The 26,095-nt window shown below is 39.3% G+C and overlaps 1 protein-coding gene across 2 annotated transcripts in view; it reads right to left on the bottom strand.

The window, feature by feature from the left end:
• FBLN1 (fibulin 1) overlaps positions 5,974–26,095 on the bottom strand; it is a 100,076-nt gene continuing 79,954 nt past the window's right edge. For both annotated transcript variants that reach the window (XM_021393120.1, XM_021393099.1), the window contains exon 17: positions 5,974–7,166. In XM_021393120.1, the coding sequence (XP_021248795.1) occupies positions 7,027–7,166 (140 nt within the window). In that variant the 3' untranslated portion in view covers positions 5,974–7,026. The remainder of the gene's footprint in view (positions 7,167–26,095) is intronic.

Here is a 26,095-nt window from a genome sequence, read left to right as displayed (position 1 = left end):
AGCAAAAAAGGGGCTTATTACAGAACAGATAGTGCATTATTAGCTCCAGCAGGAATGAAAAATCTTTCATCAGATCAATGATTTTGGAGACTTGGTGGGTGTACTTTATGTCTCTCTTGTCTGGGAGCAGCAATTTCTACACAGCCTCACACCTCCTGCACTCACCACAGGCAGCAGGGAACAAAGACGCTCAGAAACGATCCTGGGAACGGCTGTGGAATTCCGTGCAGTCATGGAGCAGAGTAGTGCTCAGCGCCCAGCCACATGGGTAATTTGAGGAAAGAGCCTCCACAGGCACGCGGGGTGGCCCAACAGCCTGGCCATAGTGGGCAGCAGCAGAGGTGCAGAGGGCAGCGAGGGAGTGGTAGGCCTGCATGTATGTCAGAAACCTCAGGCAGACCAAGGGCATGAGGCATTAAATCAAGCTCTGTGCCCTTCTCGAAAAGCAGCATTTGTTCACTGGCTAAGTGCATACTGGCCAGCCAGAAGTGGCTCTGGCATTATTGTCAAAACTGTGCTCACTTCAGACTCAGCCAAGACAGAACAATCAAGTGCTATTTGCGAGGGCGACTGACTGCAGCCCTTGGAACGAGCATCTGGAGGAGTCCTCATCTGACATCTTTTAAAGAGCCAGCAGAAATCCCAGTGGAGGGAAAGAGCGATTTTCTTCTTTTCCTTTCAGATGGAATGGCCTATTCCACAAATCAAGAGGAGAATATTTAATTAGTTCTGACTGCGTCTTAAACCTACTGAGAAACAAAAGCAGATCTGCAGCCAGTGGACCCAAACTTGAACCTTTCTATTGAAAACACCTTTCAATTTGGAACACATAGTAGCAAGATAGTATGTATGCCTGCAGAAGAAAAATTGCAGAATGCTTTTATAAGCAGATTTTTATTTCTTTTTTAAATAAAATAACGTTAAGGAGTACATCTATTTATTTTGATTCTACTGAATTCCAACAGCCTTGTTTCAAATTCTGCTAGAATCATATCATAGGGTCATAGAATGGCTTAGGTTGGAGGGGATCTTAAAGATCATCTAGTTCCATCCCCCCTGCCATGGGCAGGGTTGTCAGCCACTAAATCAGGCTGCCCGGGATCCCATCTGTTATGGCCTTGAATTCTTCTAGGGACAGAGCATCCACAACTTCTCTGGGCAACCAGTTTCAGTGCCTCACCATCCTCTGAGTAAAAAATTTCTTCTTGACATCTAACCTAAATCTCCCCTCTTTTAATTTTAAGCCATTTCCTCTTCTCCTATTAGTATCAGACCGTGTAAAAAGACAGTCCCCCTCCTGCCTGTAAGCTTCAGTCAAGCACTTGAAGGCCACAGTGAGATCTTCCCACACCTTTCTTTTCTCCAGGATAAACAAGCCCAACTCCCTCAACCTTTTTTCAGGTGCTCCAGTTCTTTGATCATCCTCATGGCCCTCCTCTGGACCCTCTCCAACAGCTCTCCATTTTTTCCGTACTGGGAGCCCCAGGCCCAGACCCAGTACTCCAGATGGGCAGAGTAGAGGGGGACAATCACCTCCCTCTCCCTGCTGGCCACCCTCTTTTGCTGCAGCCCCAGGATACTGTTGGCTTTCTGGGCTGCAAGAGCACACTTAGCTCTTGGGAGCAGGCTCATGTCCAGCTTTTCATCCATCAGGCCCCCCAGGTCATTCTCTGCAGGGCTGCTCTCAATGAGTTAAACAGTGGCTGCCATAAATTGGCTGGTATAACCAGCACAAAAATAAGAGTTAATGTAGAAAATTATTGTTTCATTGTGTGTTCTTTTTTTCATATATCTGCTTCATTTAACTTTTTTTCCTAAAAAATTCATAGCATATTATTTATAAGAATGGTAGGAAAAATTGGAAAGTTTTGATGATGATAACAGACGGTGCATTACAAAACAAGCAAACAAGGCTAAGGATAGATGAGGAACTTAGTTTTGCAGGTTCACAATGAATCAAGGCAGTGGACTTCTATGATGGAGTAATGGCATTGGTGGATAAAGGAAGAGCACCTGATGTCATCTACCTGGACTTGTGCAAGGCCTTTGACATGGTTCTGCACCATATCATAGAATCATAGAATCATAGAATGAGCTAGGTTGGAAAAGACCTACAAGATCATCCAGTCCAACCATCCACCTACCACCACCAACCCCACTAAACTATGTCTCCCAACGCTATATCTAAACGTTTCTTGAACACCTCCAGGGACAGTGACTCTACCACCTCCCTGGGCAGCCCGTTCCAGTGCCTGACCACTCTTTCCGAAAAGTAGTATTTCCTAATGTCCAGCCTAAATCTCCCCTGGCGCAACTTGAAGCCATTCCCCCTCATCCTGTCACTAGTTACAAGAGAGAAGAGGCTGACCCCCAGCTCACCACAACCTCCCTTCAGGTAGTTATAGAGAGCGATAAGGTCTCCCCTGAGCCTCCTCTTCTCCAGACTGAACAATCCCAGCTCCCTCAGCCGCTCCTCATAAGGCCTGTGCTCCAGACCCCTCACCAGCTTTGTCGCCCTCCTCTGAACACACTCCAAGGCCTCAATGTCTTTTTTGCAGTGAGGGGCCCAAAACTGGACACAGTACTCGAGGTGGGGCCTCACTAGGGCTGAGTACAGAGGGAGAATGACTTCCCTACTCCTACTGGCAACACTATTTCTGAAACAAGCCAGGATGCCATTGGCCTTCTTGGCCACCTGGGCACACTGCTGGCTCATGCTCAGCCGAGCATCGACTAATACCCCCAGGTCCGTTTCCTCCACACAACCTTCCAGCCACTCTGCCCCAAGCCTGTAGCGTTGCCTGGGGTTGTTGCGGCCAAAGTGCAGGACCCAGCACTTGGTCTTGTTGAACCTCATCCCCGTTGGCTTCAGCCCAGAGATCCAGCCTGTCCAGATCTCTCTGTAGGGCCTCTCTACCCCCAGGCAGATTGACACTTCCTGCCAGCTTGGTGTCATCTGCAAACTTACTGAGGGTGCTCTCAGTGCCCTCATCCAGGTCATCAATAAAGATATTGAAGAGGACAGGCCCCAGCACCAACCCCTTACCTCTGAATTGGATAGAGATTGATTCAAAGGCTGGACTACTACGTGGATAAAGAATTAGTTAGATGGCTGTAGCCAGAGGGCTGTTGTCAATGGCTCTGTGTCCAATTGGAGGCCCCTTGGGGTATGTCTTGGGACTGGTGCTCTTCAACACCTTTATCAATGACATAGACAGTAGGATTGAGTGTACCCTCAGCAGGTTTGCTGATGATACCAAGTGGTGCAGTTGGCTTGGTGCCAGTCTTTGGAACTAGACATGAACTGAATTCACTTCAGTTACCAGTATGCATGGTTTTAAATGGCCTGAAGTATGGGCTGTCACCCACATATATTTGTTAATTCAGCAGAGCAACTGCATTAAATCTGGAAACCAACTCTATTTTAATTCTTTTAAACTGGCAGGGATGTAGGAAGACAACTGCACTGAACCTGCTTCCACAAGGAGTGCAGTCTGCCATATGCTGGTGATGCTGGTATAGCTCAGTCTGCTCCAGAAGTCAACTTGCACCATGTTTTTCACTTCACCCTGCCTTGCACAGGGCAAGCTCTCTCACAGGGGATTTCACATGGGTCATGGCTGCAGCACTGATTGATTGCATGTGTTCAGTCATTGAAGCAGACCTGAACTGGATAGACAAAGTGGATGCTATAATATTTTTCACGGGCATAGTGTGATTTTGTGGTTGAGACAGGATCATATTAATGCTGCATAAGCTCTAAATAACATACATATTCACAGTGATGACAAGCTATTTGCCATGCTGCATCATTGCAGTCAGTCACCGCTGGCTTCCAAGTGTTACCATACATTGCAGTTAGGAAGGTTAACCTGGGATGACACACAGCATTTCTCTCCAAAACATGAAACAACTTTTGTCATCACTGCACCAGCTATCATACATGGAAGATACTCATCTGAGCATTATTATGAAACATGTTTATTCTTCATTGCTATTGTCCTTGGTTTCCAAGCCCTTTGTAAAAGTAGTAGCTATGCTACGATTACATATACTATGTTATTTTGCCTTCTCTATCTGCTAATAAATTACAGATGCATCAAGAAGTGATTTTTTAACTGAAGTAGTAAAAAGTAGACCAGCCTATTAGCAAAACGATCTGAAATATTCCTATTTTGTTATTCATCATTTTATTTATTTGAATAAGACTAAGGCTATGGTCTTGCTTATTCAGGAACGGCTCTGTACACTGCATGGTTTTTCAGCCAAACTGTCCTAATCCCCCTAGAAATAACTGAAATATCTGTACTTGTTTGTTATTATTACTCATTCTTTTAGTGGTGTATGCTTATTTTTCTGAGGCACGTGACATCATTCTCTGTGTGAGTCTTAGAAAGCAGACTAATAAACAGTTGGCAGTGTCTACTTACTTATTCTTTCTGCTAAATGCTCATTTACATGTGATTCTCAGTGTCCCCATGATTAAAATGTTTTGAATCTAATCAGTCCAAATGGAGCCCAGCAAAAGAAAAACCCTTGAAATGAGGGGATCTCAGTGACTATTTCTAAGTATGCTCTTCCACTTGAACTGTTTTAATGATTTGCCAATAAAAATCAGAAATGGCTTAACTTTGTCCCATTTATAACAAATTACAGTTTATTGTGACAAGTTTAGATGACACAAATACTTAATCTTTCCTATGGAATTTTCCAATTTTTCTGTGATAGTCCACTAAAAGTTAGAACACGTCAAAGTGATCATGGCAGTAAGCACTTGCTCCATTTTTGATTATACACAAAACAAAATTGTCTACTGGATGAACATTCTCATATGACAAGAAGACTATTAAAAAAAACAGCTGCAATTCTGGAAGCATTATTTGGGACAATATAGGAAAACAGTTTCCCCAGAAGTAGTGGCAGTCATTTTTTTCTACCCTATTTTTACTCAAAAATGCAGAGAGAAGAAAGGGAGAGGTGTGTGGTGCTGTGTGGTTTCTCCTTTACAAAAATAAGTGTGTAAATTGGTTTGTTCGTCAGATTGATCCTAAAATTGGATTTCTGCTGTCCCGAATTTCTTTCCACTGCAAGTAAATACTATGTACAGGGGAAATAAGGGAAATAAAATTACAGTTTAGAAAATTAGATAGGAGTTTTTGTATTTTTGGTACTAAGGCTACTTAGTTTCCTACACTGGCAAGAAAAAGAACTTGACAACATAGCTGGAATCTTCCATCCTCTTTTTCTTGGAGCATAAGATAATAAAATGTTTTTTTATTTCCCATCTAAATCAGAATTACCCATGCTGGTAATCCCTGAAATTAACTCATAATTTGGAGTTTTCCAAAATCCCCTTAAGGTAGCTGATGAATGCTACAAATACAACTGCTACAAACATATTTCCTTCACAGCGTTTCGCTACTCAAGCATAATAACGATATAGTGAAATCATATGGACTGTAGAGGCAGCCACTGAAAACACTTACAATATATTCAGCTGAAGCCATCCTAGAAAGCATGTTAGGTATGGGGCTGAGATTCTCTATAAGTGCAGGGAGGGAACCAAACACTGCCAAGAGGGTAATCTTTACTCAACACTTATTTATGAGAATGTGTTATCATAAAATCTGAATTTATAGAATGAGACAGCTGCAGGCAGAGAATTTTCCCTACCACAGAGAACTGCATGAAGGCTTCTGTATGTTCATGGTCTTTTATTTGCAGTAGATCAGAGTGGGCAGTCTCTTTTAGTCTAACTTAAAAGATCATTCAGGTCAACAGAATGATTCCCTTTAGCTTAAGGGGCTTTTGTGTAAAGTTAAGAGGCAAATGCCTATTGTCAATAATTATTGAAGTAGTGGGCTATTTTGAGTGGAAAATGCATAATATACACATGTAATTAATTTGCTTACTGGATATATATTTTTGTATATTATGCTATTTTTCTGATAAACAGAAACCACAGCACGCTTCTCAGTATTTCCCATTTGACTTTATTTTCTCATATCTTAACAAATGTGACAAAATGAAACACGGAGCTATTTATTTTCTGTTCTGTAATAAAAATGATACATTACTTTGATGCCCAAAAGTTACATTAAAAAATCATTTATTTATGAATGTTTCATTGTATTAATACATATGCCTTGATTTGGTGCATAGGAAGTGTATAGTTTAACATACTCATCTGAATACCAATTTTAAAAGGGTGTCAAGCTTTACTCTATGATAGACAGGACATACATGTTTGAGTTTCCATGTATTGCTGAGTACAGATGAGACTGGAATTTAAGCAATATTCATTACCCTTGTAACAGGTTAATTTCACTGAGAGGTATTTGTTTAATTAGAATCAAACATAACTTTAGAATCAAATAACAAGTAAAAAAACCAAGTAATTTTTTTAATATGTGCAATAGCTTGTTAGTCTCCTACTATTTCTAATTGTTTTTGTACTTCCTCTTGAAGTCATAGCTGAATATCTAGGCTAAACATTTCAGAAATGATTAGTAATTTGGGGTGCCCATTCAGAATTACTCTACTGGAGCCCAAAAGTAAATATTTGGCACTTTCTGACAATCTAACTCCTTCAAAGCAGTTTATGTGGAGCTGAAATAACTAATCCTTACCGAACTTCTTCCATCCAAAGATACCATACATTCATCCCAGTGAACTCTGACATGTAGTTTGTTCCACATCCTCAGTCGCTCTGGTTATCAGGCCAAGGAGCAATAGTTAAGTCTGCATAAACATTTAGAAAAGTTTTAAGTTTCACTGAGCAGTTGAGCACTTTCACACACTGCTTATTTATACACACAACTAAATCAGCTCACTTAATTTGCCCCACTCTATGTCTAATCAACATAACAGCTTGTTATTTTGCTTAAACCATGAAACAAATATTTAAAAATAAAACAACAACAACAACAAACTCTATTGGGTTTTACAAACAAGTACATGACATAGTAGTTTGTTGTAATGACTTAGGTTGGAGCAGCTTGCTTGTCTGGGACCTTAAAAGCTCTCTCAGAACCAGTACTCAGAGACGAAGATGTGAACATTGACAATATTACGATGAGATACCACTCCACCCATGACGTAGTTCATCTCCAGTTTCAGGATGGCATGGAAAGGTCCAACAATGGGTCTCACCTGGCGCACCACACCTGTTGAGATAGAGGGAGGTTGCTGAGATTAACAGGAATCAAAGGGACTTGTATGAGTTATATAGCCTGTTTTGTTTCTGCAGGAGAAAACCTCCCCTTCATTTTCGATATAGCTGAAAGAAGGTTACTTTACCAACACGATCAGTAAATAGCTTGCAAGGAAGCTTGCAATGTAAGAATAAAATACAAGTTTTTGTTCAAAATACCTTGCAGAAGGTTCAGAAATAGCACTAAAATGCTGCTAATGGCAGAAAAACTATATATTATGAAATCAGCTTAAATTTTATTCTTTATTCAGAAAAACAAAGTCTGTAAGCAGTCTGCTGTACTGTTTTTTAAGTAGGACAATAGTCAGATCTTTCCTAGGTAAGCCAGCACACACATTGTCCTGAGGAGCACATGAACACACACACCTGGGAACACCATGCAATTTCTGGTATCATGCTGTGAACTTCATTTCATTTGGAACAGTGGAAATCACTTGTAATGGTAATTACAGCAAGAAACTCAACATGCTCTGTATAAATACCAGATGATACTAGTACATTAATTATTAGTGTGATGTACTGTGGTTGAGTAACCCACCAGGAAGCACTGCAAGTAAAAGCAGGTGAGTATAGTGAGGAAAGTGGGGGGGGGGGGGGGTTATTGACATAATTCCTTGCAAGGATAGTAGCACAGGCTGTTCCCTTGCTAATCTGGAAATGAGGAAAGAAGTGACCTATGTCTTTTATGGCTGTAGTCCTTCAGTCTGCTAAACCCAGAGGAGTCCTGTGCTGTGTGCAGCAGGATCGGACCACTGGGAGCTCCCACAGAGCTAGCATGGGAGGTCTCCTCCAGCCAGGTGTTGTTCCACTATCTGGCCAGGTAGCAAGGCAAGCCAGGGGCAGCTGGCTGCAAGCAAAGGCCCAGATTGCTGGGCAAACTGATGATGATGAGGCAGGGCAAAAGTCAAGGCAGGGAGCCCACTCAATGGTCAGGGCCCAGGAAAAGAAGACCAATGGCTGTGGTGGAGCTGGAGACCAGCCCTGAAATGGCACTCCTTGCTGCTGGGCAGGGTGTAGGGCAGGCACGTCCAACCTGTGCCCCATGGACTGCATGCAGCCCAGCACAGCTCACACTGCAGCCCGCACTCCCTGCTGCAGTGTCATCACAGCAGCAGCTCTGTCCCACTGAGCAGTCTGGCCCAGCCCCAGGACACAGGGAAGGCACAGTTCAGTGCTGGCAAAAAACATGGCACTGTGCTTAATTTGCAAGGAAATTGTGTCAGTTTTCAAAGATTACAATTTGAAAAGACATTATATGCAGAAACATGCTGCCAAATTTGATGCCTTTCAAGGAATGCTTCGTAAAAAGAGAGGAACTGCAAAAATCTGTCACCTCTACAAAAAATTTTAAGAAGTTAAAACTCAAATGGACTCTGTTTTAAAAAAAACTAGTTACATGATTGCAAAAAAATCAAAGCCATTTCATGATGGTGAGTTTGTTAAGCAATGTACGGAAAGCACAGCAGATATGATGTGCCCTTATAAAAAATATGGATTTTTCTGAATTCAGTTTGTCTCACCAGATTGTAGCCAGGTGAAATGAAGAAACAGGAAAATTTATTGAAAAAAAAATTGGAGAGTAAAGCTGCTAATTTCAAATTTTATGCTTTGGTGATAGATGAAAGTATTGATGCTGTAGATACAGCTCAACTTGACATTTTTATTAGAGGTATTGATAACAAATATACTGTCACTGAAGAAATGGCTTCTTTGGTGCCCCTGAAATACACAACTAAATCTCTTGATTTGTATGAAGCAGTAAAAAATAAATCAATTTTCCTTAGCCTTTGTCAACATATCTGATAGAGCTACTGGTGGTGCCACAGTAATGGCTGGGAAAAATGAGGGACTTATAAAATTAATAGAAGATGATGCAACTACCACGAGTAACTAATGTTTTACGAAATATCACTGCATTAGAAATCAAGAAAATTTATGTGCAAAACTTTAAAAATGGATAATGTCATCAAAGTTGTGAATTTCATGAAGTCAAGGGGACTGAATCTTCACCAATTCTAGGAGTTCATTAAAAGTATGAATGCTGATTATGGGGTCAGCATTTACTTTTCTGAAGGAAGGTGGCTAAGTCAGGGTAAAATGCTAAAAAAAACTTTGCAAAGTGAAATCGAGTCCTTTAGTAATCAAAAGGAAAATTTGTGCCAGAATGTGAAGATTAAAAATGGGTCACAGACCTAGCATTTTTGGTGAATTTGACTGCTCATTAAATGAGTTAAACATGCATCTTCAATGTGAAAATCACCTTATCTGTGCTATGTTTCAGACAACAACAGCATTTGAAATGAAACTTTAATTAAAGCAAGCTCTAGTTATAGCAAATGATTTCGTGTATTTTGATACACTGGCTATACACAGTCCTGTGAACAGAGAAAAATATGCAGCCTTGCTTTCTGTTTTGATAAAAGAATTTGAGAATAAGTTACAAGATTTCAAAAAAAATCATAATTTTTTTTGCATATTTGCAACTCCATTTTCAATCGACATAAATACGATATACAATAAATACTTGCAAATTTTCACATGGAGACTATAGAATTACAATCAGACATTCAAATCAAAGAAACATTTGGTCATGTCTTTTAGCCAGACTTTCACAACGCCTCTCCTACAGAGAAAAATATCTCTTGCTTCACAGTCACACCTTATTCATGTCATCACTTTTTGTCAGTACATATATTTGTGAACAGTTATTGTCAAGGATGAAGTATAGGAAGAGTAATATTTCATCAAAAATCACTGATGAACTCCTTGAGAACTCACCAGGAATGGCAACAATTGCCATTGTACCAGCCTAATGCATTAGTTTCACAAAAACAAAGTCAAACATCCCATTAGTCTTATGTTTTTGTTGCTCTCCGTTTTTTATGTTTTATTAAAAAATAATTAATAAGTTTTGTTACTTATATACATGAAGTTTATTAGATATTTAATATGTGGCCCGTGGCAATTCCTGTTCGCTCAGTGTGGCCCAGGAAAGCCAAAAAGTTGGACACCCGTGGTGTAGGGCAAGCCTTTCTAGGCCACGAAGGTATATCAATGCCCTCAGGGTCTTTACATGACATGGCTAAAAAGAATAGTGTTAAAGCTTTAGACCTACACAAAAGAAAGTCAGCAGGAGTTTTGCCATGGACTCCAACTGGCTCAGGATCAGACTGTAGGCATGTTCTCACTTCACATTTATTTTTGAGGCCTACGGTTATGTCTATAGACTAAGGAGCTACCAAACTGTATGTATCAGAAAAGGTCAAAATCCTGTGATCCTGAGGTAAGGCTGCAGGCAGCTGGAGCCTGGTGGAGACCCCTCCTCAGATGCTTCCTTCTGACAACAGACCTATCTGATGTGGCATTGGATTCAGAAGGAAATGTGCAGTTTATGAAAGTTATTTAAGACATATTCTTTCTGCATGCTGGGGGGTTACGTTTCACAAGCAGGCAGCACACCAGAGCTTCCTGGAGTCCCAGCTGAACTCCTACAGCACTCCCCTACAAGCACATTGGCTTAAGATCTGATGGGAGAGATAAATGTTTGCTTATGCAGGCTGTCAGCACCTTTTTCCAAGGCAGTGATGACATTACAGTTTTGTCTTGTTTAAATACCAACTAATATCTTCAGCATCCACTAAAATTGCAAACTTCTCACCACATTCACTTTGCTTGCCATATTTCACGAATATGCTTTTTAAGCATTCTTCCCCCCACAATTTATATGTACATACTTACACACACATACGTATTAATACATACATACATTTTTTAGTTTTCTTGGCCACTCTTCTGCACCTTATAAAAATTACTAGGCTTGGCAGATGATATATTGAAGAAGAAAAGTGTTATTTAAATTGCCCTACCCTAAAGGGTAGCATTAAAAGCATTTTGCTAACAACACATCACATTATTGCAGGCAACAATTTAACTGACAACCATGGAAACACATAACATTGGAATCACTCAATACTGGCAAGTTGTTTAAACCACGCAGTTAAGGTCTAAGGTAGTGATCACCAAGCATCAGATGACAAAGGCTGCTGTTTCTGTTTAGTAATCTTTTGATAGTGATCTACACTTCCTTGCTCTACTCAGTCTGGAAGCGTGATTGCAAATTGTGTAGGTTTTTTTTTTTTTCTGATGTGATACAATTCTATTCAAGCTGATCTATGTTACAGTATAGCATTTATCCTTACACTGTTGACATAACTTTCAAAGCAATTAGTAACGTTCACATTATTTGGATATGCTCAGCTGGTAGGCAGACAAAATAATGCACTCTTTATTTTCCAGGTAGAATGCTATGACCCGTGGGGAAGTTAGTTTCTACATAGTTCTGTTGAAGTATTAAAATTAAGCATGCTGATAGTTTAAAAAGTTAATGTTGCAGATGTAATGAATTGAAGGAATATATAAGGAAACAAAATATTATCATAGTATTGATTTATGCAGTTCATTGTGCCAGAGTCCTAGATTGACCCAAAATGAATTTCAAAACATCAGTGCAAAATGACTATTTCCCCTCCTTTCCTATTAAATGAAGAGGATGATGCAGTCCCATAAGTCTGTGCTACACCATATATATAAAACTGCAGACATTCTAAACATGAAGAAGTTTCCCAAGATATCTGTTGAGAATAAAAGGAAGGAAAGAAGAGAGAAAGGAGGGGAGGAAAAGAAAGAGAGAAAGAGAGAGAGAAAGAAAGAAAGAGGAAAAAAGCAAGAATGAGAGCAAGAAAGTATGAAAGCAAGAAAGCCAGAAAGAAAGCAAGCAAGAAAACAAGACCGCAAGAAAGCAAACAAGCAAGCAAGATAGAAAACAAGAAAGGCAGCAAGAAAAAAATCCGTGAAGAAAACAAGTAAGCATCAGGCAAGAAAATAAGAAAGAAATTAAAAAAGCAAGCAAGAAAAAAGCAAGCAAGAAATCAAGAAAGAGAAAAAGAAAGCCAGAAAACAGGAAATAAAGCAAGTAAGAAAGTTAGCAATAAAACAAGAGAGCAAGAAAGCAAGAAAGCAAGCAAGAAGGCAGGAAAGGCAGGAAGGCAGGCAGGCAGGAAGGAAGGAAATAAAAAATAAAGAAAGAAAACAAGGAGGCAAACAAGTAAGATAGAAAGGAAGCATGAAAAAAAAGAATGAAGGAAGAAAGAAAGCAAGAAAGCAAGCAGGAAGGCAAGAAATAAATCAAGAAAGAAGGAAAGAAAGAAATAAAAAACCAAGAAGGAAAGTAAGCAAGCAACCAAGAAAGCAAGGAAGAAAGAAAGCATAGAACTAAAAAAAAAGAAAGGAAGGAAGGAAGGAAGAAAACAAAAAAAAAAAAAGCAAGAAGAAAGAAAGAAAGAAAAAAGGAAGGAAGAAAGAAAAAAAAGAAAAAGAAAACAAGAAGGAAAGCAAGAAGGCAAGAAAGCGTGGAGCCAAGAAAGCAAGCAAGCAAGAAAGAAAGAAAAAGAAACAAGAAAGAAGGCAGGAAAGCAAGAAAGAAAGGAAAAGTGAAAGATGTTGTGGAAGAAAAAGGAAGCAAGCAAGAAAGAAATCAAGACAGCAGGAAAGAAAACAAGATGGTAAGAAAGCAAGCAAGAAAGCAAAAACTAGAGAAATTGAGGAAGAAAAAGGAAGGTAGCAAGAAAGAATGAAAGATATCAAGAAATCAAGAAAGCATGAAAGAAAACAAGAAAGAAAGCAAAAAAGAAAGCAAGAAGAAAGCAAGTAAGAAGGAAAGCAAGCAAGCAAGTATGCAAACAAGTGAAAAAAAAGAAAGCAAACAAAAAAGCAAGCAAGAAACCAAGCTAGAAAGAAAGAAAGGAAGAAAGCAAGCAAGAAAGAAATACCCTGAAATATTCTACAGGACAAAGGCATGTGACAGGAACAATTGATTTTCAGCTCTTGGAAGACTGACACATTGAGAGCCTACATTTTCAATTTGTTTGTGACAAACGCCATAATGAAAAGCCTGAACTTTTTGTTTTTTTTCTCAGTCCAACGCAAGTATTAATTCGGATGGAAACCATGCAACAACAAAGCTGCTCAGGGCCTGAAATCTTGCTACGCATTTAACTAGTTCCCAGTGATCCTACGACATTGGTCCTAGGTCTCAGAAACTCAGCTGAAGGTCATCTACTATAATATGCCATTGCCTTTTGATGCTACCTGTGTCTGATTCTCTAATGTCAGGTACTAGGGAGCTGTAGCTAGTCCAGACCCAAACAGGGTGTGCCTTGTGCCTCATCTCACAAACAAGAGATAAAGTGAAAATTTATAACTCAGGCCCAGTACATGTAATTTTCATATATGGCTAAAAGAATCAGCAAGTATCTTCTAAAGCATTTAGCAGAGGATCCATTTGAAGATGGCACATGTAATAATTCTGGATGTTTTTAAGTTCAGTGGATCTTTCAGTTACTGCAACATTTGCATAAACATGCTGTTTAACCGTGGCCTTTCGTAGAACACTGCTGGGTCCAGATTTGTAATCTGGCATCCCTCAGCAATTTTAGCTGAACTTACAATATTAAAACATAATAGTAATAGGAAAGTTACAGTTTTTAAATATACTGACAAGAAAATCATCAGGAATAGTTGGCACAATTTGACCAAGGGGAAGTTCTGCTTGACCCACTCGATAAGCTTCTATAATGTAATGACTGGCCTGGTAGATGTGGGAAGAAGAGTGTATATTGTCTACCCAGACTTCAGTACAGCTTCTGATACTGCCTTCCTTAAAAACCACATAGATAAGCTGCGGATGTATGGGCTGTATGAGCGGACACTGAGAGGTATGGAAAACTAGCTGAATGCCTGGGCTCAAAGGTTGGTGACTATGGCACAAAGTCCAGTTGAAGGCCAGTAACCAGTGGTGTACCCAAGGCCTTAATGCTGGGCTGACAGGAACCTGAGGTTTAACGAGCTTCACAAGTAGTGCAGAGTCCTGACTGTGGGGACTAACAAGCCCATGTACACGTACATCGTGGGGGTTGCCCAGGTAAAAAGCAGCTTGACAGAAAAAGACATGGAGGCCCTGACAGACATTAAGATGAACATAAGCCAGCAGTGTGCCCTTGCTGCAAAGAAGGCTAATGGAATCCTGGGCTGCACTGAGCAAAGGATTGCTAGCAGCTTGAGGGAGGTGATCCCTTCTATCCAGCGATGCTGAGGCTGTGTCCATATATGGGCTCCTGAGTATGGGGAACTGGAAAGAGTCCAACATAGGGCCATGAGGACAACTAAGAGACTGGAGCATCTCTCCTATTAGTAAAGGCTGACAGATATGGGACTGTTCGGACTCTTTTTTACCAGTCTAAAACCAAAGTAGCTGGATGAAGCCAGTCAGAGGTGACATGGGGATAAATGTAGAATGGGATGTGGTCCTGGATTACTGTAGCAGTACACACAATCCTGTGAGTCACTCTCCGTAGAATGCCAGAAGAGCAACAGTGAAGCTTATGATGTGACCTGAAAACAGAGTGCTCTCAGACACCAAGATCGTCTGGTATTCTGTGGGAGTAAATCTGCAGACTCAACAGTAGGTAAACAGGCTGAATTTATTTAAGCAAGTTCGTACACATACTTTTCCAACAAAATCAGATTTCAGCTAGATTAGAATTTTGCACAAAATAAGAGCCAGGTTAATTTTTTCCAATAAAATAAAAAGTTTATATATAAAGCAGGGTGAATCACTGATAATAAATGAACAAAGTAGTTCTGCTGATATGGAATCATGAAGATTCAGGTGCATTATTCAGTGCACCCACGTTTATTGCAGAGGTATCACAGCTAATACACATGATCAGTGTATTTGCATGCACCTCCTGATAACATATACATATCATAACAGCTCACCATTTTGCTTCTACAGACCCAACTATTATGGGATGCCACTGCTAAGGTTTCAATGGCTCAGTGACAAGAGTCAAGGAGATCCTCACTGCTGCTGAATCCCACGTGCCATACAGTCTGGAGTATCTGCCTTCAGGCACACCAAAGCAAGTGCTGTTACACACAAATATGGTATGCTGCAGTTGCTGTGTATCCTCTTCAGTTCATAATCTGTGACCCAAACTGAATCAACCTGCAGAAAGCCCTACATGTCACAAGCCAGGTAGACTACTTTCCATCAGCTCCAATTTATTTGTTTTTTCTTTTTTGATAACTGATGATGATGTTTTTAAATATAACAGAGATGTTATTACTTGCCCCAATGCCGTTCATTTATTTTCACGGTTTTCTGACCTTCTCCTTTTAGAATACAACATTACAACTTCTTTTTCTTGCACACTTTGCCCATACTGTAAATAGGATCTATGCCAATCCTTTCCATCTGCTGACTAGTTTGAGCAACAGCTTCAGCCTGAAATGCAGCAAGATCTTGGATGTCACAGTTATTTCTGCAGTGATTCTCACTTCACAGTCCAAACTTTTAAAGCTCTGTAATTTACACATTGAGCTGTTCTCCTGCTCTGCCTTCTCCTTTTATGTATTGCATTTCAACTTTGTCTAAGGTAAAAGCATGTCACTTTTAATGAAGGGATTCTTCTTGTAAAGCATCATGTGTAGTGAAGACATTACCCTGAATAATATGTAATAGTTATTTTCAAGTGAAAATAATGGCAATGTCTTAGAGATACCATCACTGGATTACTGAAGTTCTGCTTATCAAAGAATATGGGATAAATGAGACAGCAAGGTTAATATTGTTAATCTTCCTAAGCCTTTCAGCAGAATTTCTATTATTGTAATCAGATGACACAGGTATTCCTTGGCTTGTCCATACCTCTTTAAGATATCATTACACTTCTCTGCTTTGAAATATGTGGGACCCTCAGGCAATTCACCTCTGTGTCTGGTTTCTGCTTGTATTTTTGCATTATGCAGCCAATTTGCTAAGAAGCTCCATTTTGAACTCAGAAGAAACACTGCTGTTTTGTTAACACATTAACCCAATTTGGATGACAAGGTCCTGTGTTATCACACATTAGCACTTGGTTTCCAGAAATCCAGACTCCTGGTTCTGATTTTTGCACTGTTTACTGCCCAATATGCCACAGGAGCTCTTGCAAATCTCTTTAAAATACTTCCTTTTAAAACTTTTCTTTTCACTACTAACCACAAAATCTGCAGCAATTACACTTGCACTGAATCTGGGTCATTGTGTTCCTTACACCATTTGCAGAACACTGCATTTGCATTTTCTCTAGAGAGAGCTCCTCTAACAGGATCTCCATGGTTTTCCAGAAAGCAAAGCAGAAACAGTGAGCATGAAGCTTATTTTCACATTGACACTAGAAAAGGCTGTTTTGGGTTGGCAGAGAGAATTAATCATGATATGTTTTCTGTTCTGGAGGCAAAGATTGAAAAGATTTTCCACAGGGAGATTCCTGATTCTATTCAAATGTTTATATTTGTAATAACACAAGAACATAGTACAAATATAAGTTGCATCCCTTTAAAAGTACTGTTCTTCAGAAAGAAATCCTCAGATAACCTAAACTTTTAAGGACCACCACAAAATTGATCAGAGAAGTGTTAGAGGAGTGGGCAAGGGATCAGAGGCTGGAGGGAGAGGCAATGGCTGCAGCTGATGACTGGGGATCTGTACTTGACGGCTGCTGGAAGAAGGGATCTGCCAAAGTAAACCTCCTCTTGTCTTACCTGAATATGTATATGCAGGCCTGTGTATTTGTTGTATATATAAACAATTCACACTACTGCCAAATCAAAAGCTGTTCTTCCAGATAACCTGTGAGCTACACTCTGGGAAGTACAGTAAACACAGTTATCAAAAATGTCATCAATCCCCTCAACAACATCACAAGCCTTATGTTAAGCAACAAGCAGAAAATCTCTTTTCTTTTTACTGCCTTCCCATCTTCTTCCCTATACACTGGGTTTCAGATACATCGTTTTGTTCTGGTCATCACATGCTGAAGGCTAGTGACAAACTTTTTTTTTTGTGCTCATAACATGCACACAGACTCCTTTCTGTGATTCTTCTCAAGTGGCAAATTAACAGACGCAGCTTTTACTATCAGTGGTATCTAACAGCATTACGCTTTTTCTCATTAGTACAAAACTTCACACTTGACATTACAGGCAAGTACTAATTTAGCCAACTTTTCTGGCAATAAATGATTTACACAAGAAAAATTTCTATTTTTTTTACGTTGTTTACTTGTATGATTTGTGGTCAACTAAAAACTGACCACAAAATGACTAAACTTGGGATGGATGGTGTGAAATTACTGAGGAAGCATGAATTAGTGGGAAAAAAAGAGACCAATTCACTTTTCTGAACCTTCATTCTGTACTGAATACATTAATCCAACCCTAAGTAGAACAAAACACATCTTTTGGTTCATTTTGAGATTTGTTTTAAAATAAACACTGTGTAAAAAGTTATCTACAACAGTAAGCATGAGATATATTTTTGAAGTACTATAGGTAGACAAACAAGTCTGAGCATATTTTGTTGTTCATTTTCCTTCAAAATAACCACTCACAGCTAGTTGTTTTGTTTTGTTTTGTTTTGTTTTGCATCTGCATTTGCATTTGCATTTGCATCCTGGCCATGCATTATTAAAATTAACTTCCACAAAGCAGAATTAACTGAAATTTAGTGTATTAAATATGACATGAATTCTGTGTGGAATATGGCTCCATTAGAAAATACAGTAGTAGATGGCAAAGGGTCTGAGGACTGTGAAAGCTACAGAATCTCCCAGGGTCCACTTGGTAATTCTATGTGTGGTGAAGCTTCTTTGCCCCTGATGCACAGCCTGTTTCATTGGCTTCCTAGCTCTGAGATCCCCAGGCAATTCCTAATCAAGTATAAGCCAGTGAGGCAAGCAGGAAAGCTGGGCTGAAAATCTGAGCAGGGTATAAGGCTTAACAAGTGAAAGGCAGGAATACATACTAGGGGAAAAAAAAAAAAGAAAAAAAAAAGAAAAAAAAAAAAAGAGATTTCTCATGGAGAACGTGATGTTTTGGTAGCAATATATTCATTTCTATTCCAGAGATTATTAATGAGATAAATAAAATCCCGTGTGAGATGCTTAAGAGCACAATGAAATCAATTTTCCCCCTGTATTTCCTAATCCTTAGGCTATGAGACTACAGATGGGATTGTAAGTGAAAGCTGAAGATCATCACAATTTGTGGCCTTTTTGAAAAAAATCACAGAAAGGTTCTTCAAGAAAATGTGCTATTATATGGTGAGAGTTAGAGCTGTCTTTTTTTTCAGATGGAACATTTGGGATGAATTATACCTACAAGAGAGACCATTTCTCCTCTACCTATTTTCCAAGTCCTTGGAATGGACACTTAGAACATGAAATGATTAAGTTGGAAAAAAAATTCAAGTACAAGAGAAAGAATGTGGGAGAATATGGGAAATGAGAGCTGTGGAACTGAAGACTAAACTCAGCTGAAACTCAACTTACTTTTTGGGCGTTATATTAACTTTCAAATAATCTCTGCCTATGTTCTGAACTCCTATATTTGGCTGTTCCTAGATCTCTCATTCTGTTTCCCCACAAGAAGCTCTCTGGTCTTTTTTACAGCTTTGTCAGACATGAATAGCTGTAGCTGCCAGTATGCAACAGTAACTACCCTTTTCTAAGCAATGTATCTTTTGAATCACAAAAATAGCCTTCAAATGGTCTGCTAGCCTGTGTCAAGCCATAGGTATGTAAGATTGCATACAAAGGAGGGATGTGGGCTATCCCCTAATTTTAGCAAACTTCTTTAAGTTGCAGTAATAAAGTAAAAAGGTCATTGCAGCCTCCTGAAATCTAAGGCTATTGTATGGCTGTTAAAGGAAACTAGCCTCAAACATCTGCACACTAGTTGTAATGTGCAATGAACTTTTTGTAGGTGAAAAGCATGCTTATGAGCTTCCCTTAAGCAATACAAGAAGACTGATCTCCTCATGTTAATGCAAGATCTTGAACTATAGTTTGAAATTTGCTTTTATCTTCAAGGCCTCTAGCTTTATACTGCTGGCCAAGATTTTTAAAATTGAGTAACACCTCAGATGCATCAGTGTTTCTTAACAGCCTAGTCAGTTTCAGAAGAGATGTTCAGGCAATTAGGAAGTTCATGGCTAGGGAAATGAATGTTGCAGTGGCTATTTTAAAAGGCAGTGGTGATAGGATCATTCCAGAACTTAGCAGGAAAAAAATCCAGCCATGAATAAAAGCTTCTTTGGATCAAACCACAGACAACGAGTTGCAGGTTAGGTTTGAATACCAGACTATTATCAGTCAACAATGTGTAAATACGTATCTACTGTGTGAAGCAAAAACTATACAGTCAAATTGTTTTTGGCTCTGTAGAACTCAATTCAAAGAATTTATGTTGAGATCTGTAAGGAAAGGGTTATTTCTTCTTCAGTATTCATTACAAACACACAAACTTCACCAATAAGGTTGAAAAACAATTGACATCCTGGTTGCAAGCAGAAAACATATAGTTTAAGCTATTGTATCCATTTTTTTTTTCTATGAAAATGTTTAAAGCTCTGCATGAATTAAAGCTTAATTAAATTCCCCTCCTAGTAGCTTCTCTTTATTCTAAAAGGTTATGTCAATGTAATGATTTTCAACGCTTAAATTACTTCTGTCAGCTAGTTACTAGAGTACTTACCAACTCCTATACCATGCCAGGGCAGAAGATAAGTGAACATTGTCTTGGGTAATTCTTTGATATTGGATAATTCCTTGATTCTTTGATAATTCCAACTTGAAAATCTAATGCTTCAAATTTTGTACATTAGGGAATGTCTTACTGCATTTGGTAGAGTAAAAGTTACAAAATGTTTCTGTAGCAATCCAGTCCTATCACGGTTTCAACAACACCACGGTCAGAATCACAGAGTAGTTGAGAATGAAAGGCACTTCTGAAGTCTGTCTAGCACAATTCCTTCCTCAAAGCAGTCACCTACAACATGTTGCTCTGGGCTGTGTCCAGTCAGGTTTTGAATATCTCCAAGCATGGAGACTTCAAGACACAACTTGTTCAAGTGTTCAACCACCTTTACAGTTAAAAACAAAAAAAAGGGGTTTTCTTATGTTTAAGTCGAAATTATAGTATTCTCATTTGTACCATTTTACATTTTACTTGCTATTTCACCAACACCACTGTGAAGACTCTAACTCTACTTTCCTTATTCTCCCCATCACATCGATAAGATTCTCCCTGAGCCTTCAGTTCTTCAGGCCAGACAGTTCCAGCTTTCAGTGTTTCCTTTTACAGCAGATGCTCCAGTGCCTTGATCCTCTTCAGCATATTCTTCTGGACTATCTCTACATCTGTCTTGTACCAGAAAGCCCGGAACAGGACACAGCACTTCTTCACCTCCTTCAACCTGCTTGCAACACTCTTCCTAATGCAGACCAGGAGGCTATTGCCCATCTTTGACTTATGATCAACATAGTGTCCACCAAGACACAAAGGTCTTTCTCTCCAGAGCTAAAAATGGTCTTTTTCTCCAGAGCTTTCCAGCTCGTCAGCCTCCAGTGTGTACTGGAGTATGGGATTAATCCTGCCCAGGGGAAAAACTTTGCACTTCTCTTCACCAAACTTCATGAGATTCCCATTAGCCCATTTTCCCCAGCCTGCCAAGGTCCCTCTGGGCTGTAGCCCAGTCCTCTGGCATATCAGCCACTCCTCACAATTTTGTATCCTCTTCAAACCTCTTAAGGTGCACTCTTGTCCCTTCATCCAGGCCATTAAAGAAGATGTTCAACAGAATTGGTTGATCCCTTAGATACACCATTGGTGACTGGCTGCCAGCTGGACTTTGTGCTGCTGTTCACAACCCTCTAACCCTCCAAGTGGTTTAGCTCTTTTTCAGACCACCTCACTATCCATGTATCTACTCCACACTTCCTCAGGTTGCCTATGAAGATACTGAAGGAGATAGTGTTGAAAGCCTTGCTAAAGCTGTTAAAGCAACATCTGCTCTCTTCCTCTCTTCCACTAATCCAATAATCTCTTTGTAGATACCTTGTAGATTGGTCAGGAATTGTTTTCCCTTCATAAACTCTTGCTGACTACTCCCACTTATCTTCTTGTTCTCAGTACATTTGAAAATAGTTTCCAGGTGGATTTGCTCCATCACCTTCCCAAAGATTGAGGTGAGGCTGACTGAGCTGTAGTTCCACAGAACCTCCTCTTGCCATTCTAGAAGGCTGAAGTGATATTTGCTCTCTTCCAATCTTCAGGAACTCCTCCTGATCACCGCAATTTTTTTTGATACAATTGAGGGTGATTTTGCAATGGCATCAACCAGTTCCTTCAGCACTTGTGCACATATCCCAACAGGTCTCACAGTCTCTTAGTAATTCTAGTTTGTTTGAATGCTCCCTACCATAATCCTCCTTCAACAAGGGTAAGGATTTCTTATTACAAACCTTCCAATTGTTCTAAGAGTCCTGTGACTCCCGAAGCCAGTCTTATCAGTAAAGAATGAAACAAAGAAGGCAGTGAATACTTAAACTTTCCCTATGTCCTTTGTCACAAGATCTCCTGCCCCATTCAGCAACTGGTCTACATTTAGGCTTCCTTTTGCTATTTATGTACTTATAGAAGCCCTTCTTGCTGCACTTCAGAGCAGAAAGCTGTGCCTCTGTAGACAGTCTCACAAGCAGTATGTTCCTCCACTCCCCTAGTTCATGACTGTGCCTAAAGGCACAATCTAGCTGTCAAATTGCAGGTATTTCCCAGACCACCAGATGTCTGCCAACTTCAGAAGGTTAATGCACACTTTAGATTCCTCCATCTTTCAAAAGCTTAACAGTCCTTTTCATTTTTTTATCTCTCTCTTTTTTTTATGTGAAAGATATCTATATTTCTCTCAATTATTTGTGACAATAACAATGTAGAATGCCTGCTACATGGCATTTTATAGTTTTATATATAATCTGCTTTATTAATAAGTGGCTGCTCTTTGGAAAATGAAATATTTCATGGTAATCATCACTGCAGGCATCAAACCATATACCAAAAAATAGCTCTGAAGATATCATTAATCTTGGAACTGTCACACCTGACAAACATAAATACAGTTAAAGGATTCAGAAAACTCATTAATCAAAATGCAAGTACTGAAATAGATTTCCTCTTGCTTTGAAGTATATTACCCTCATAACGTTGTGAATTAGACCTTCATTCAAGTTTGATGGTGAGCATTTCACAAAAGAGTAGATTAGGAGAATGAAGTTTAGAGCTGAACGCTAACAAAGTTTCCATGCTGATGCAGAACTGCTTCATAGGAGTGTAGCTGCTGTAGAAATGTTTGCTGAAGTATCTGGGACAAGATTTTAAAAAACGGGCTTTTGAAACATAGTTCTCCCAGATCTTTGTTCAAATTCCTAAGAAAATGGATTCATTTTCAACTGCTGAAAAAACAAGTGCTTATAAAATGCTTCAGAACTAAGTTTGGAGACATACAATTACATTTTCATAAGCTACATTTCCCTGTTGGTTTATGATAAAAACTAGTATTCCTATATCCTCCACCCCTTCTCTTAGATTAATACCTGAAAGATAAACAAAAATGAAATTTGCCATGGAAGCACTACAGGGAAAAGGCTGGAGATTTCCATTTTGAGCATCAACAAAACTCCAGATTCCTTAACACAACACCGATGTTTTCTATAAGGGAACAGAAATACAACAGCAATTCACATTTTGAAACAGTGAATATTACACCAATAGCATGAACATGACTCCTAATGACTTGGGTCAGTTGACACAGCATTGACTGTAGTGTCACGCTATTTCCAGATCAAGTCTATGTCCCCATATCAGTTCAACAGACACTAATGAACAGCACAGCTCAGAGACATACTGGATCCTTTTCTGAAAGATGTAAGAGAGTATCAGATTTAGAGCAAGACCCCCTTCAGAAAAGAAGGGCATGTAACATTGAAGGCTTGAGCTGTGACCATAAGCAACACCTATTGCTCACATATCTAACACGCACCCGGTGTCTCTTGACCAGAGTAATCATTTATAAACCATGTAAAGACAAGGTTCTCATTTAAAATCTGACCAAATAATTGTGTCTAACACTCTAGAGGTACTCATGATCTCCGAAGTTCTCACCTACAGTACAGGTCTTCCTTTAGTTTAGCTAAAACTTTTTATCTTCTTTTTTTGCCTTTCATTTTATCTCTGAAGAAAGGAAAATGAAGAAAGAAATTACAGTAAATGAGTTAGACTTCAGCTTGTACCTAAGAAAACAGGATCTTTTTGATTAGCCTTCTTCAACAGATAAGAAATTTGGGATTCAATTTATTATAAATTGTATCCTTCAACTACTCAACAAAGTTGAGTTTCATTAATGCTTGGGCTGCTCTAGAAAGCTTTGATTGCTGAAATGCACCAAATAAAGAGGCAATAAAGAGGCCTCATGGTATTAATACATTTTTGGCCAGAAACAGATGGTAAATGTTTTCAAAGCTATTATCTGTCGTGTTGAATCACATGGAGCCTTGGTATTATGAAAGAATTAAAAACAACCTTTGATTTTACTGAGGTTTGACTAGTATACAATTACTATGATCTTTATTAAGGATACCAAATAACTTCAGAGAGATGTGCTCTTAACTTGGTTTGGCAAACTCAAAATGCTTTTAGATCTGTGGTTTGCCTTCCAGCCAAAACTTGCAATGGCTTTTAATGTTGACAATGCTGTGAAATCACTCATGCCTAAAATGCTATAACTGTACTTGAGGTAGTCTCATTAAAAGAATAGTTTCCAACATAAATATTTTAATTCTTCCTATTCCTCCTTGGAGAACGCATCGCACTTTGTGTAGTATAAGATTCTTATGCATTATAAAAACAGGTGGAAAAACTTCAAGGCTGAATTGAAAATCAGACTTTGAAATCATTCAAAATTACATGTATCAGCTTCCTGATACTTTATTTCCACAATCCTTTTTACACGAGGTTTAATGCCCATCACAGTAATTCCTAAGTGCTTAACATGCATGTAGTTAGTCCATTTAGGGAGAGTGGCTGAGTTCACCCTACCTTGTCCCACTACTACACTATTCAGTTTCAGCCAAGTTCTGATATAGTAGTATGACACCTGGGCAATTAATTTTTGAAACCCTATACTTTTCTTGGCAAAGAGCCACATTATGGCATACAGCACGCTATAGCTCTGTGATTCAGTCTACCAAGGAGGAAGTACCTAATCCTGAGGATTTGCCATGAAAGCCTTTAGGTACCTGCTCAGTCATCATGTAGAGGCAACAGCTCTGATGGCATTATTTGCAGAATTTTTGATGAAAGAAGCTTTCTGAATGTTAACATGGATAGATCCCTGACTAAATTCACAAAAAAAAAAAAAAAAAAAAAAGGCTGAAATAAGGGGTCACCACCACATTTGACCCCTTTAAAAATAAAAGTGTTCTTTTTACATGAGCCATGCATATATGCATCATATAGGGAAAGATTTACGATATACTTCGAGTTTCTTATCTTCTGTCTCCAGCTTTTATACGGTGTAGGAACTACTGCAAGAATGAGATTCCTGCTATGAACACATAAACTCAGGAGCAGCAGCTGAAGTAGCTTAATGTGCTACACAAATATTTCACACTTGGAGATCCTCAGAAAAACAGGTTGTATACTACTCTGTAAACTGGGTCAAAGCAAGAGGAATTCTATAGTATGTTTCTTGGTATACTGGATTACAAATGTGGCTTTCTTTGCTCATTCATATAATATTTCTCCCCAGTGTTTGAAATTAATATCAAAAAATGCACACTATGCAATGTCAGCCAACAACCTTCAGCAGTCCCATTAGCTCTTCTCTGACTCAGTCACTTTCTCTCCCAAGTTGGCAGGTTTTATGCTTCGTGCAACAGCTCACAAAACTTTGTCAGAGTTGCAGTATTATTTATTTGTCTGCTGGTTTATGAAAACTGTAATTGAAGGAGGTCTGGATTAATGCTTTTGTAACACATATCTTCCTACCCAAGGAACGAGATGAATATTGATCATGGAAAAGTGGGATTAACCAGATACTTGCAATGTGTTAGAGCAAAATCTGGCACTAGGAATGTCATTTCGTTCGAGCACCAGACTCATCCTCACCAGAAAAGCACTTTCAGCATTTCTCAGATGTGAAATGAAAATTCACCTTCTGCTAGATAGAGTTGCCTGCTTGCCTCCAGAAGAGCTCTGCAGCCTAATATTTGTTCTGGAGGGAAGGGAGGGATTTGAGAGATTAGACTACAGCACAGTGCAGTCAGCAGCATCCAAAAAGGGCAGGTTCAGGCAATAAATCTAGGATCCCATTTACCAAATGGCTTCTGGGCACCCAAGTTGCAAATGTGTAGCTACTAATTTTGAGAGGGCAAGCTGGCATAGAAAAAAAGTTCACAAGATATTCTGTGCAGGGGGGCTCCCATTGTGAAAGGGGCAAGCCTGGCTACAACTAGAACAAAAATACTGAAAGGGTCTGTGTCTTTTTTAATGTAGGACTGCAAGAGCCTGTCTAAAAACCTGCTGAATTATGTCACTGCTCTGTGTGCTACTTGTGAATGACTGGACAGCATCGGTTTTGTATTGCCAGACACTATTGTCACTTCATGCTAATGACATTGTAGTCATGACAAAAGTTGGCTATTGTTGCTTACTTTCCAGTAAGAGTATCCACAAGGGAAGATAACGTATGTGCTGAAATCCTTGCCCCTGCAAACACTGGATCTCTCCTGGACACTCTGGCTCTGCCTTCGCCTGGGCTCCATTTCAGTACAGCAAAGCAGCTGTAGATGAGCTGCTACTTTCAGCATTACTGCCATGCCAGAAAGCCCAAATCATTCTGAGGATCTCATTATGCTACACACTGTACAAAGGCATAGTAAGAGC

This window comes from Numida meleagris, chromosome 1, assembly GCF_002078875.1.
Source record: "Numida meleagris isolate 19003 breed g44 Domestic line chromosome 1, NumMel1.0, whole genome shotgun sequence".
NCBI lineage: Eukaryota > Metazoa > Chordata > Aves > Galliformes > Numididae > Numida > Numida meleagris.
This window is presented reverse-complemented; position numbering and strand designations above follow the sequence as displayed.